The 13,946-nt window shown below is 42.4% G+C and overlaps 1 protein-coding gene across 17 annotated transcripts in view; it reads left to right on the plus strand.

The window, feature by feature from the left end:
- Positions 1 to 13,946, plus strand: part of RYR2 (ryanodine receptor 2) — an 847,904-nt gene that overhangs the window by 634,275 nt on the left and 199,683 nt on the right. For all 17 annotated transcript variants that reach the window (XR_003095960.1, XM_025213656.1, XM_025213760.1 and 14 more), the window contains 2 exons: positions 1,717 to 1,854; positions 10,604 to 10,681. Coding sequence is in view for 16 of the 17 variants with exons in the window: in XM_025213656.1 (XP_025069441.1) it covers positions 1,717 to 1,854; positions 10,604 to 10,681 (216 nt within the window). In the remaining variant the exon portion in view is untranslated. The remainder of the gene's footprint in view (positions 1 to 1,716; positions 1,855 to 10,603; positions 10,682 to 13,946) is intronic.

Here is a 13,946-nt window from a genome sequence, read left to right on the forward strand (position 1 = left end):
ACCTGGTCATAAAAAGAGACTAGATTAGTCAGGCATGATCTACCTGCTATGAACCCGTGCTGGTTTCCCCTCAGCATAATTTTTCCTGCCGGGCTCTCTCAAATGTGAGCCTTGATAATTTTTTCGAAGACTTTGCCTATGATGGAGGTGAGACTAACTGGCCTATAGTTGCCTGGGTCCTCCTTCATCCCCTTCTTGAAAATGGGGACCACATTGGTCCTTTTCCAGGCCTCCGGGACCTGGCCCGTGTGCCATGAGTGTTCAAATATTCCCGCCAGTAGCTGCACAATGACGTCAGCCAGTGCCTTCAGTACCCTCGGATGGAGCTCATCTGGGCCTGCCGACTTAAAGGCATCCAGTTCCTCCAAGTGCCTCTGCACCATCTCAGGGTCTACGCTTGGTAGTCTGGTGCCCTGCTGCTGCCTCTCTACAATCTGTTTTTCCATGCTGTCTGTCCTAGGGGAGCAAATGGAAGGATTAAGCTGCCTGTCTTGCTCCTGCTCCCTGGGTCAGAAGAGGAGCAACCCAGCAAGTGGTGACCAGGCAGGCAGGTTAACCTTCCCTGCCTGTTCTCCTGGGACAGACCGTGCAGGTAGCCAGAAATTAAGTAAAGCCCCAGGGCCAGGGGGGAGGCAGGAGGCAAGGGAACACTTCAAGAGGTGTGTGTGTGTGTGGGAGGGGGATCCTGGGGGCAGGAGGAACTAGGGAAGCCCTAGGGATTAGGGGGAAGCCCCGAATGGGGGAAGGAGGCAGGGGGAAATGGATTCTTACACTTCAGTCCTCCAGGCCCCTTCTGTCCTACAGTGTGGCTGCTCCAAACTCAAACTAGCACTAAGGTGTATAAGGTGTAACAAGGCCAAAGTGGGCTTTGTGATAATGGAGTATGCACAAAGTACTGTCATTATCAGGATCAGACCTATGATACGCAGAGTACTGCAGGACCATATTTCCTCTTCATAACTCCCCTAAATGATGCTGAAAGATTCATCTGTCATGTTTCCATATGATTTGGTTTCAGTGGGGGCATCTACACTGAAATTAGTATGAAGCAATAAACTTTATTGCTCCCAGGTGTGGCATCTTGACAAGCGCCTGGGACCGCAGCAGTTGAGCACAGCCCCAGATGGCAGAGGACCTGGGGGTCCTCCTGCCAGCCTGAGGTGACTTCCTCCAGCTTAATATGCTGCAGAGGGGCTGACCAGGGCATAAGGGTGGTATAGTGCGGGGCTAGCTGGTAGCCAGCCCCCACACTACAGCACCCATGTCTGCTCCAAAATCAAATCAAGCTGCCACAGCCGGCCTCTGCACACAGCATTGCAGTGGAGTAAAGTACTTTGCTGCAGAACAGTGCTTGTATCTGGCAGTACTATTCTGTGGCAGAGTAAATTAGTTTACTCCGGCCTAATAGTGCTTCACACGTAGACATGTAGACTAGTCTACTCCTCAGTAAGCAACATGCGTAGATGTACCCAGTGAGTCATTCAAAGATGCACTGTTTTCCTTACTTTTTTGTTGGCCTCCTCATCCATGCATCATTTCTTAATTGTGTCATTATATAGAGAGGTTAGATTTGCAATTTGTCTCACTTGATATAAATTTGAGGTGCAGCACAATGTAGTGGTGTTCTTACACCTGTCTGGAAGATTTTAGTCCATTGAGTGGTGCATAATTAACAAGACAGTCGCTTCCCTTTCACCTCCTGTGTGCTTTTCCTAGGAAAAAGAAATTTATCGGTGGCCCATCAAGGAGTCTTTGAAAACTATGCTAGCTTGGGGATGGCGAATTGAAAGAACAAGGGAAGGAGACACTATGGCTCTTTATAACCGGACACGTCGCATATCTCAGACAAGTCAAGTGAGTGCTGTGTCAGACTTCAAGGTGCTTACTGAAATACTAAAGGTATAGACAAATCCAACAAAGGATACTGATCAGTATCATAGGATACTGATACAAGCAATATTCTGTAGTGATACAAGTTAGCTAAATTGTCCTAATATTAACCCTCAGTGAAGAGGGCTAAATTGGAGTGGTTTTGTTTCTCATGTATGCTTAAGAATCATGCAGCTGGAACAGTTAAATCATAACAGGTGCTTCAAAATCCCAAGCAGCACCTCTCTGTCCCCCTTTAAAGATAAAATGTAGTTTTCCATACTTAAAAGTACTCATTATTGTACTTTTAATAGGATTGTGTATTTAAAATGCATGAGTTAAAATCTGCTTTGGAAGTTCTTGTGCACCCTCCGTTTTCCTCTATGTAGCATTCACTTAAAATTGAAAGATGTAGACAAAGGCCCTAAATTGAAGTGGTTTTTAAAAACACTGCTTCAATTTAGGGCCCTTTAAACCCCCATGTTGTGCACACACCCGAACTTACCTGCCTCTCTGGTGGCAGGGAGGGGAGGGTGAGCTGGCGGTGGGCAGAGTGGTCCCTGGGCTGGTGGAAGGTGTGGGGAGAGGGCTGGTGCTTTCCTACATGATGGCAGCACCTCTCCCCAGTGGCACCCACCCACAGGCACCCAGCTCGAGTGTTCCTGGGGAGCACTGCAGCCATGGAGGCTGCACTGGGCCCCCACACATCTCAGGCAGGCTCCAGAGAAAAAAAAAAATCTTGGGCGGAGCCTGCTTTCCCGGGCTGCTGCCAGGCTGCCTACATGTGCTTCCTGCAGAGCCCCTGTGCTGCATGGAGTACAGTGCTTCGCTCCACAGCTGTAGGGCAGCAAACTGAAACTCCTTGAAGGAGTTTTGGTTTGCTGTGCCCCAAATCATTATGCTGTTGAATTTGCTACAGCTACTGGAATAACTGGGCAATACGCCACCGACACGTGCAAACACCACCACCATTAAAAAGGTGGAAAAGCATTTAACCCTCTTTAATGTGTCATGCAAACATGCACCTCATTTCGTCTGCACATGGCCAAAGTTAAGAAATAGTTAGCTATATTAGTCTGAAGTCAGGCAGAAGGTTGGGTTGATATGCACCTTTATAGACTAACTAAATAAGAGATATATATATATAACAGAATTTTGCTTCACATGCTTTTGTGAAACCGAATTCACTTAAGCAGATGATGTGAAAAGACAACACAGAACACAGTATGAAGTGGAGTAAGTTGATCAGAATACAATAGGTGGGAAAGCGGGAGAGAGGGATAGTGGGGAGGGGGAACAGTGTGAGAGGCATACAAGCAAAGAATCCACAGGAACAAGGGAGCCACAAAATCTAATCAAGGTAATGGGTATGTAGAACAGTGGATGAGTCACCTGGAGTCCCTTTGATATTATATTTATTTCCTTGCATCTGGTCAGAAAGAAAATATCTGAAACTCAGACCACTATTAACCTCTTTTTTCACTTTCTCAAATGTCCTAAAAAAAATCTTGGTTTCAGTTTAATGTTCCATGTCTGGCCACTTTCCAAACATGAAAGTGTATATAAGATCTGTTCCAAAATGTTACTGAAATCAGGGAGAAAAAACACTGCTTGTGGTATAAAAATATGGAAATGCTGTATTAAAACACTTGTCTTAAAAAGAGTAACTTTTTTACTGGCTATTCTGTTGGTTTGAGCTCAGTGTAGGAACAGTTCCCATCTAATTTACTAATAGATGCATTTTTTAACAGTTATTAGAGATTGAAAAATGTAGTTTATGTTATTTTGAATTTGTTTATAGTTATTTATGAAAATTATGCAAATGTGAAATATCAATTTTATTTTCATATACAGATATGGTTTTGTTCCAGTATTTTTACAGAATTCCAGAGTTGCTGAGCCTTTTGGCTGTACAAGCACACAGCAAAAATCATTGTAAAGGTGTATGTTTAAATCCTTTTCTTCTTAAAAAGTCAAAGAAAATTATCACACTCAATTCTATAATATACCACTAATATTATGATTTTAAAGGCTCAGTATTCTGGACATATGAAAATTAAGGTACTTCTATGGTAACAGTTTGCTAATATTGAACATATACATAATTTTGCTTATTAGATATAATGTTAAATATATTTTTATATAGTTGTGCCTTTGTTCTGCATAGTAACAAAATATATCAATGCTGTATTCACAAAGGAAAATTGACCAGGGCATGCAGGAGAATGAAAAACAAATATGGGGCAGGGATACAGTTTTGAAGGCTAGGGGCAGCAGTGATCATAAACTGGTTTAAACCTGTAACAGAACAGAAGTTCAGTGCAGATAAACCAGTTTCAAAATGGCTGCAACTGGTTTAAGATAAACCTGAATGTAGTAGCAGACATAACTGACTGAGGTCAAACTGCTTTATGGAACTTCTGTCCCAGACCCTTTCCTGGTTTAAGTTAAATCAGAGTCCCTTAGCATCCCAGCATGGTCTGCAGCCTTGGGTTGGGCTGTGTTACTTCTCCAGAGAGCAGGGCTGGCCCCACCCCTCCGATCTTTAGCCGGAGCAGAGGTGAGAGCATGGCCAGATGCTTGCCTGGCATTGCCTACTAAAGTGAATGGGCAAGGAGGGGACCACTGGAGGACCACAGTTGGGGTCGGCCAGCCCTGGCTGCTGCCTTTGCCTTTTTCCTCTGCACAAGTGGAGTGCCCCCTGACAGGCTGCTGTGCGCCAGCCCGGAAGACCCCAGCTTGGGTCCCCCAGGAGGAGAGGGGAGGGTGGGGGGAATAAACCCCCTCCCTGCCCCTTTGCCTCAGGAGGCCGTGCTGGGCTGGTGTCTGGCTATGCCTGACAAGGATCCTGACACAGACAGAACCCCCATGGTATCCCAGAGACCTCAAGCCTCTTCGTGGGGGGGAGGAGGGTGAGCTGCACTGCAGGTGGGAGTGGGGCAGGTCGGGCAGTGGTCGTAGGGCTCATAGGGTGAATACTGGGGTGGCCATAGCCCCTCAAAACCTCCCTAGTGCCACTGCCACGTGGCCACCCCTCCCAGCCCTGCCCCCATTACCGCTTTCCCCAGCTCAGCCCCACAGCCCCTGCCCTGGGTGGATGGTAGCGCTAGGCCAGGTCACAGGGGAAGGGCTCTTCCTAGCCAGCTGTTTCAGGCTGGGGCTATGAGAGCTGTGTGCCCAGTTTGCTCCCAGCTCCCCACACCCAGGCCAGGCTAGGCTGTCAGGGAGCTGCTGTGGCAGGCAGGGTTCTTCCCCTTTACCCCGACTCCCATTGCAGGGCAGGGGGAGGAGGGCTCTGTGCAGCACTGCCTCAGTGGCTGAGCTGGGCTCACAGTGGGGTCTCTCCCTCCTCCTCCACTTTGGTGCAGAGGTGGGGGGATCTGTGTGGTGCTGCCTCAGGGTTGGAGGGGTGCAGCATTGGGCCCCATTGTGGGGCAGAGGGAGAAAACTGGCTATTGTGGGGTGGGAGTTGCCGGGAGCATAGTTCCCCCCTCGCTGTGCACAGGCCAGGCTGGGCTCAGCTTCCCTTGGCCACTGCAAAAGGAGGGGAGAGCTCACTTTAGCACCCCCCACACCCCTGGCTTCTGGCCTGAGTCACTACAGGTATGTGGCTGCATTTCTGGAATCAGAAGTGAATGTCTGTTCACTTGCAAATTGGTTCAATCTATGCAGGTTAGACTAACCTGCAAAGATTGAATCAATTCAGACTCGGGCTTTTTGAATATCTGTATTTAGCCAAATTGAAAGGCTACTTCCTTTTCCTTTTTGCCCCCCCCCCCAAACACACTTACCCAAAACCAAATCAAAGAAGTCAACATCAATCAGGCATTTGGTTGGGTCCATTACAGTGGCTTGTGCCAAATAACTAATGTATTGTCCCCTTCATGGTTGCAGGGCTATGTGCACATTAGACCCCTTTTTGGTCTTTTTGATTCCATTCCTTCATATGTCAGACAGCCTCTTCTGGGATAAAATCATTCAGTTGTCCCACTCGTTGATCTGTCTCTGGGCTTATGTAACGTAACTGACTTAAATGCCCCTTGATCCCTGAAGCTCTGCTTCAGAGATCTGTGACTATCAAGTGAAAATAATGACCAGATAGAGTTCTTAAACCAAGGAATATTTTAATATTAACTGTTGGAATAAAGCAGTTGGAGAAAGAGGTGAGTTCTAATATAATATAAATATAGTCTTCAGAAATGTATAATAGCCTGCTATCCTATAATGCTAAGCCAGGTGGGTTGAACTCATAGGCATCCTCTCTGCCTGTTCCTCTACAACTATCACTTCCCTTATAGACATTTACTTTTTATTTAGCCTGAATTCCCTTTTCTTTTCTGTTCCCAGGTTTTTGGTCCCTGCTACTCAAAAACATATTTTGATGGGCTGAAGATGGTATAAGGCTAGACCTCTGAGAAACAATGGGTCACCAAACAATCTGAACTGTGTGTGTGCTAAGGGGTGGGCAGTGACCAATTTCAGAAGGGACACTGTATTCTTTGAGGGCTTTATATCTAACCAAGAGGCTGTGAGAGACAGTCAACTCGCTGTCTCTATCACACATACACATGCATTAGCTAATCATCGGCAAGCAGCAAGATATAGAAACACCCTTCTCTCATGTTCCCTCATCACTCTGCCTCTGCACAATTAGCACAGACACTTAGGTAGGGTAAGGGACTGGACTGAGCTTTGCCTCTTCCTCATACCTTTCCTGTTAGGACCCCTGTGGTTTTTTATGCCTTGCAGGTCCAAACTACAACCTGGAAGGACCATGAATGAAGGCCACTATTAAATTCTGCCTTAAATTCTTTCTTTCCTGTTTTTTGTGGTGTTCAAATTTAGAAACTTTACATTAGCATATATCTTTGTATATAATCTAGACATGAGAGGATTTTTATGTCAATAAGGAGCTAGAAATCTGAGCAAATGAAGCTGGGTAAATCTATATAATCTTGACTAAAGTTATACAGATATTAGAACTGCAGTTATGATCAAGGAATTACAGGATGAATAAGGATTACAAGGAATTTAGGTTTTTTTCCATATGTGTAGCTCCAGCTGAGGAAACTTGAATATATTTTATCAATTACTATCCCCATTTGGTAGCTGATATAGTTCTTCTTGAATTGCAGTTCTTAGAAAAACTGTAAGTTCTATATCAGAGAGAAATGAAGGCATATGTTTTCAGACAGTTGCCACAAAAGTGTATGTATTTCTAAATACATCGTCATGAAGTTTTTATATTAGACATAGTGCTGTCTGGGATGGTTTACATAAGGATGATTCTGCTTTGAGCAGTGGGTTAGACTAGATGTCCTCCTAAAGTCCCTTCCAGCTCTACTTTTTTATGATTTTACTGATCCTTATGTCTATTCTTTCATAAGCTACCCTGCAAAAGGGTTTGTTTAACTCTGGGACATAAATATATAGTAAAACAATTCTTGAAAGATATAATGTCATTAAGGTAAAAATCATGTTAGATGCAATCTTCAAAATGGAAGAGGTCCTCTATGCTGCTCTGTGTCATGCTGTGTAATTGTTGTGGATTTTTTTGGCCTTAAAATATGCAAATCTATGAAGCAGTAATTCTCAACAAGAGTGTTCTGAGATCTCTTTAGGGGTACCATGGGGTGTCACATAGTATTAGCACTGTGAGGTGTGCAAACACCTACATACACATTATTCACAAGATAAACTCAGAGACTTCAAATAGGGATCTTTAGTGTCAAAATACTCTTATTTGTTGTCTTCTTTATGAATTTTTTACAACATCATAATTGCTGGATTATTTTCCATAGTCAAAAATTGAGTTAAAGCTAAGAGTTGGCATTTTCTGAGTGGTAAGTCTAACAAGGGGTGCCTTGAGTCTAATGAGGTTGAGAACCACTGCTATAAAGAGAGACAGTGTTTCAGCAGTATGATCAACACAGTATTAAGATCCACAGATTGAAATTCAGGGGGCAAATCTAGTGTAAGTAGGTGTTGTATCTTTGATTTCAGCAGGTTTAGGATTTCACTCTATGGGTGCCTGTACACATGCAGTGAGGCTGCTTCAACATACTGTAATTACCATGCTCCAGCAGTTCCAGTCTCATGTGTATCAGTGTCCCCACATTGAAAAATGGTGAGAAGGGTGCTTTAACTAAAACTTATTGGATGAGCTTTAGTTAAATTGCCCCCACCACCATTTTTCAGCACAGGGATGCTGATACACGTGACGCTGTGGGCACTTTAGAGCAGCTCCACTCCTGGAGCACATGTATACCCTATCTGCATAAATGGGTATCTTAGCTCTTAGTATCTAAATGTCACAATTGATCATCTTAAATTCTTGAACACAAATCACAGATTTTAAATTTCAGTTTTCTTACATCAGCGTGCTGAATCTAAAGGAGGATCTATCTTTTAGAATAATATTTCTGTTTGGCAATATTTTTCTCTCCTAGTGTTACAATTGGCACCCATACTTATTGTAACTGAAAGAGAACAGAAGAAAACAATTGGTCAATTTTCCATTTACTTTCTGATGGCAATTTGCCTTTGATTTTTTTCCTACTAAACTCTCCACCTCTTGTGGAGGAGGAGGCATTTTCCCAGGATCTACATCCTACCAGATTATTTCATGGACATACAAAAATAAAATAATTTTAAAAAGAAAGAACAGTATTTGTAATCTCACATTACCCATGTAACAAGTCAAAGGAATCATAGGAAAATAGGGCTGGAAGTGACCTCACAATGCAATCTACTCCAGCCCCCTGTTCTAGGCAGGATCATACCTGACTCAGACCATCCCAGTCAGCTGCCTGTCCAACCTGCTCTTGCAATCATAAGGATGGAGATTCCACAGTTTGTCTAGGTAGACTGTTCCAGTGTTTGACCACCCTCATATTCAGACAGTATCCCCTCATTTCCAACCTAATTTTTCCCTGCTGAAGCTTGAGGCCATTGCTCCTCGTCCTGTCCCTTGCAGTCACAGAGAAAAGCCCATCTCCATCTTCTCTGTAATAGCCCTTCAGGTATTAAAAGGTATTCAGGACTTATCAAATCCCTCTCAATCTTTTCTTCTCCAGAATAAATAACCCCAGTTCTTTTAGCCTGTTCTCATTAAGTCTCGTCTCCCAGGCTGGTAATCATTTTTGTTGCTCTGCCCTGGATTCTTTCCAAACCGTCCCTATTTTTCTTGAAGTGTGAGGTCCAAAACAGGACACATTACTCTAGGTGAGGCCTCACTAGTGCTGAACAGAGTAGAAGAATCACTTCCCTTGATTTGCTAGTGACACATCTTACTAAAGCAACCCATTATGTTGTTGGCTTTTTTTGAAACAAGAGCACATTGTTAGCTCATATTCAGTTTATGGTATACTATGAGCTCCCAGGACTTGCAGGACTCAGTTTCAGTGGGGCTGGGTTCCTCCAACCACCGAATCAGTCAAACACGTATACGCACATACACACACAGATTAACAGGATACACCTGATCCAAGCTGGGTTATTTAACATTGACAGGCTAACACCCTCATATGCCTTGAACTCAGTTCATCAGGGCAACAAGAAAATGCAGACAGACAGAAGCACAAGGGTTAACAAAAGCACATCCGAGTCAGGCCAGACTATTCATCATTGACAGGCTGACACCCTCATGTGTCTTGAACTCCAGCAGGACAATAATAAATGCAGTTAGACACGAATGCTAACAGTGTGTGTCTGAGCAGGCTGGGTCTGATCAGCACTTTCAGCTGATACCCTCATGCACCTCAAAAGAGATTGGGATGTGCTGAGTTGTCACAATGGTCCTAGTAGTAGCTCTTTTGATGGAGCAGACCCCATCATAGTTTTAGGCATTATGGGGATCTTTGGCTTAGGTAAAAAAAGCGTTGCTGCAGAGCAAATGGGGACGTCAAAGGGAAGGAAGAGTAAGTATGGTTCTCAGAGAGTGTATAGCAACCAGCTTGACCATAAAAGTTATTTATTGCCAAGTATATTAAAACTTATGATGATACCAGTAGTAATAGACATACAAGAGAGACAAAAGAGTTACAATATTACATAGTTTCAGTTAAGTATTTGGGGATAGGTATTAGCTCAAATTTGATTAGCAAAAGTCAGGTTTAGAAGCTATGCCTGGAGTAAGAAAGCAAAAGTCAGAGAGAGAGAGAGAGAGAGAGTTGGGGTCTCACCACTCAGCGAAGCTTGAACCAGTTGAGGTTCCCCAGTGTTTGTTGGAGCTTGCAGACAGGCAGAGCCCTCAGCGTGGCCAGTGGAGGGATTCCAGGCAGAAAAGGAGTGGAACTGGTGCAGCTTTTGGATCCAAGCACCAGGACAGAAACTTGAGCTTGGGTAGGGGTTTTTGTAGAGAACTAACAATGTTCAAGTACATTTGCAGTTTAGTAAAGGAGATATTTATTTGATTGTGACCTTTCCCTGGAAATAGTTGGCTGACTTTACATTGTAATTACCAGACTTAAATTTACATTATTCAACCTATACCCAATTGAGGTGTATTTTTTTACTGTCTTTAGTATTACTGCAGTCAGGTAGTCAAAATAACACAAAATAATTAAACTGTCAACTGCTTTCTTTTCCTTCCCCGTAGGTATATGTGTGCTTTTGCATTAATTGTATTCACATTGATTTTCCTTTAGTTATTTCATTACCTGCAATACCTTGTTGACAAATCCTTATACCAAGTATTTTTATTGTTTTATTCATTTTTACGTTTACCATTTAGGTTTCTGTGGACACTGCCCATGGTTACAGCCCCCGAGCAATTGACATGAGCAATGTAACTCTCTCCAGAGATCTGCATGTAAGTTGTTTCACACTTAACATGTTTAGATATTTTTGAAATTTAAGTTTTCTTCAGTCAGTGGGTTTCCTTAAAAAAGTTTGTCATACTTTGTTTATGCTATTTTTTGTCTCACCTTTGTCCTTTGATATTTAGCTGCTTAGTCATTGTTCTCTGATCTGTCTTTTATTTCAAAAGGTACCATTAAAGTGGCAAGGCTTCAGATATTAAGGGCACAGTTGATTCCACAAACCCGCTCTGTGAATACCTCTTTGACTTCAATGAAAATTCTGTGTAAAAGATCTTGGAGTGTCAAAATTTTTAAAAATACCTTTTTTTACAAAGTCAATTAATATGCTTAAAAAAAAGGCTTGTTGCTCTTCATGCTGGGCCATGAGCCATTCTTATGACAAATCACCTTGTGGTTAAGATAAAGAAAATAAAAATGCTCTTGAGTATGAATTTGAGTTTTAATCTTTCATTAGGTTTTTAGAATGAATAGTGAGTGAATAATTTCTGAAAAAACAAAAAGTAAATATTATACAAAGCTACTATTTTGTACCAAAATATTATCAGCCTTGGTTGTCAGCTCTATGACCATGTGGCTAACGGGTTAGGGGCTATTTATAAAAGCTGGACATGTACAAGTTTATGGGGCCAGATGGGATGCACCCAAGGGTGCTGAGGGAGTAGGGCAATGTGATTGCAGAGCTGCTAGCCATCATCTTTGAAAACTCATGGTGATCAGGAGGGGTCCTGGACAGTTGGAAAAGAGCAAATACACTGCCTGTCTTTAAGAAAAAGTAGGAGGATCTGGGGCACTACAGATTGGTCTCCTATGACAGGCCAGCTAAGGAAGTCTGGATTGGATGACTGGACTGTAAAGGTGGATAGAAAACTGGCTGGAACATCAGGCTCAGAGGGTAGTAGTCAATGGCTTGATGTTTAGTTGGCAGCTAGCATCAAGTGAAGTGCCCCAGGGGTTGGTCCTGGGGCTGGTTTTGTACAGTATCTTCATCAGAGACCTGGAAGATGGCATAGAGTACACCTTTAGCAAGTTTGAAGATTTATATCAACCTGGGTGGAGTAGTGGATACACTGGAGGGTAGGGCTTGGACTCAGAGAGACCTTGACAAATTGGAGTATTGGACCAAAAGAATTTCATGAGGTTCAGTAAGGACAAGTGCAAAGTCCTGCACTTAACATGAAACAATCCCATGAACTGATACAGGCTGGGGACCAACTGGCTAAGCAACAGTTCTGTTAAAAAGGACCTGGGGGATACAGTGGACAATAAGCTAAATATGAGCCAACAGTATGTTCTGGTTTTGAAGAAGGCTAATGGCATGCTGGGCTGCATTAGTAGGAGCATTGCCTGCAGATCAAGGGAAGTAATTATTACCCTCTAGTCTGCACTGGTGAGGCTACATCTGGAGTACTGTGTTCAGTTTTGGACCCCTCACTACAGAATGGATGTGGAAAAATTGGAGAGAGCCCAGCAGAGGGCAATGAAAATTGTTAGAGGTTTCAAGCACATGACTTCTAAGGAGAGGCTGAGGGAACAGGGCTTATTTAATCTGCAGAAGAGAAGACTAAGGTGGGATTTAATAGCAGCCTTCAAGTACCTGAAGGTTGGTTTGAAAGAGGGTGGAGCTAGACTGTTCTCAATGGTGGCAGATGACTGAACAACGAGCAATGGTCTCAAGTTGCAGTAGGGGAAGTTTAGGGTAAATATTAGGAAGAACTTTCTGACTAGGAAAATACTGGAACAGGCTAACCAGAGAGGTGGTGGAAGCTCCATCCTTGGAGGGTTTTGAGACCCAGGTAGACAAAACCTTTACTGGGATGATGTAGCTGGAGATAGTCCTGCTCTGAGCAGGCGTTTGAACAAGATGCCCTTCTGAGGTCCCTTCCAATCCTACTTTTCTATGAGTTATAACAACAATAAATAACTATTATATAGGGTTTTATGTAGTTGAACAAATGTATAAACATAAAGTTTACAATACTTCTATATTGTGTATAAGCATAATTATAATCATGTTACAAATTGGTAACCCTAAATGAAGATAAGTTGATATATAGGAAATAACTAGCATTAGAATTATGATTGACATTAGAACCCTGGACCTTGGGAACCAAAGTTTTATAGTTGTTCTTCTATAACTTATGGTCTGCTGTGTGCCATTTATCATTTTTCTTGATTGACAGCACTTTGGTCAGTTATAAGTCAACACTGGCTTTTCTTATGAGCAGAAGAAAATAGTTTCTCCAAAGTCATACTTAAAGCTACCTGTTCTTTGGAGTGTACTTTTGCTCTCTGATAAATAATTTCATTTGCATTATTCTATGCCAGGATGTAGTTTTCCTGCACATTCTACAATACATTTGTTGGTGGTTTAAAAGTGATTTGTATTTCAATTTGAAATATTTTTTTTAAAGTTTTGAATGCAATTTAAGTAAAAGATTACTAGTGGAACTTCCCAGGATTAATCAGGTGAATCTTGTTTAATGTGTTTCTTAATGTTCATAGTGTAAATAGTAAATAGGTGCTGATGTCATAATATTGGGTGGCATTATCAATACAGAGGAGGACCAGGACATCATAAAGAAAGAACTGAAAGAACTTGAGGGTGGGTGTAATAGAAATGGGATGGAATTCAGTACTATGGAATGCAAGGTAGTGGATTTAGGATTTAATAGCAGAAACTTCTACTTGAAACTTGGAGCTAAGCATTTAGAAATGCTAACTGGAGAAGGTTTTGAGTGTTCTAGATGAACACTGGCTGGCTCTAAGTTACCAATTTGATCTAGCTGTGTAAAAGGTCCACATGATCCCCCAGGAAAGGTGTGAGGAGTGAAACTATGACAGTAGTCCCACAGTCATATGGACCAATCTGACAAAAATAGCCGTGTAAGAGGCACAGGCCAGCTTGTTGCTGGCCTGGTACCAAATAGGAGTAGAGAGCTTTCTTGTCTGAGGATAGATAAATTCTGAATTCCCAGTCTGTTTTAGGTTTTTTTTATACAAAGCAAGTGTGTTTACTCCTCAGGTAAGGTAAAGGGAGAAGAATTCCTTGCAGAATAAAGAAACTGTACTGGTTGTTAAATGTTGCATCCAAATTTTTTCAGTTTACTCTTTCAATAAAGTGACCCTTTTCAGTGAAACATTTAAATGTAATTTAATGTGTTATCTATACATTGTGCCATTAAAAAAAAACTGGTAAGAAATATGAACCTTAAAATCTTGTTTGAGTTTGATCACTATAACATAAATCATTAAGTT

This window comes from Alligator sinensis, unplaced genomic scaffold, assembly GCF_000455745.1.
Source record: "Alligator sinensis unplaced genomic scaffold, ASM45574v1 scaffold93_2, whole genome shotgun sequence".
NCBI lineage: Eukaryota > Metazoa > Chordata > Crocodylia > Alligatoridae > Alligator > Alligator sinensis.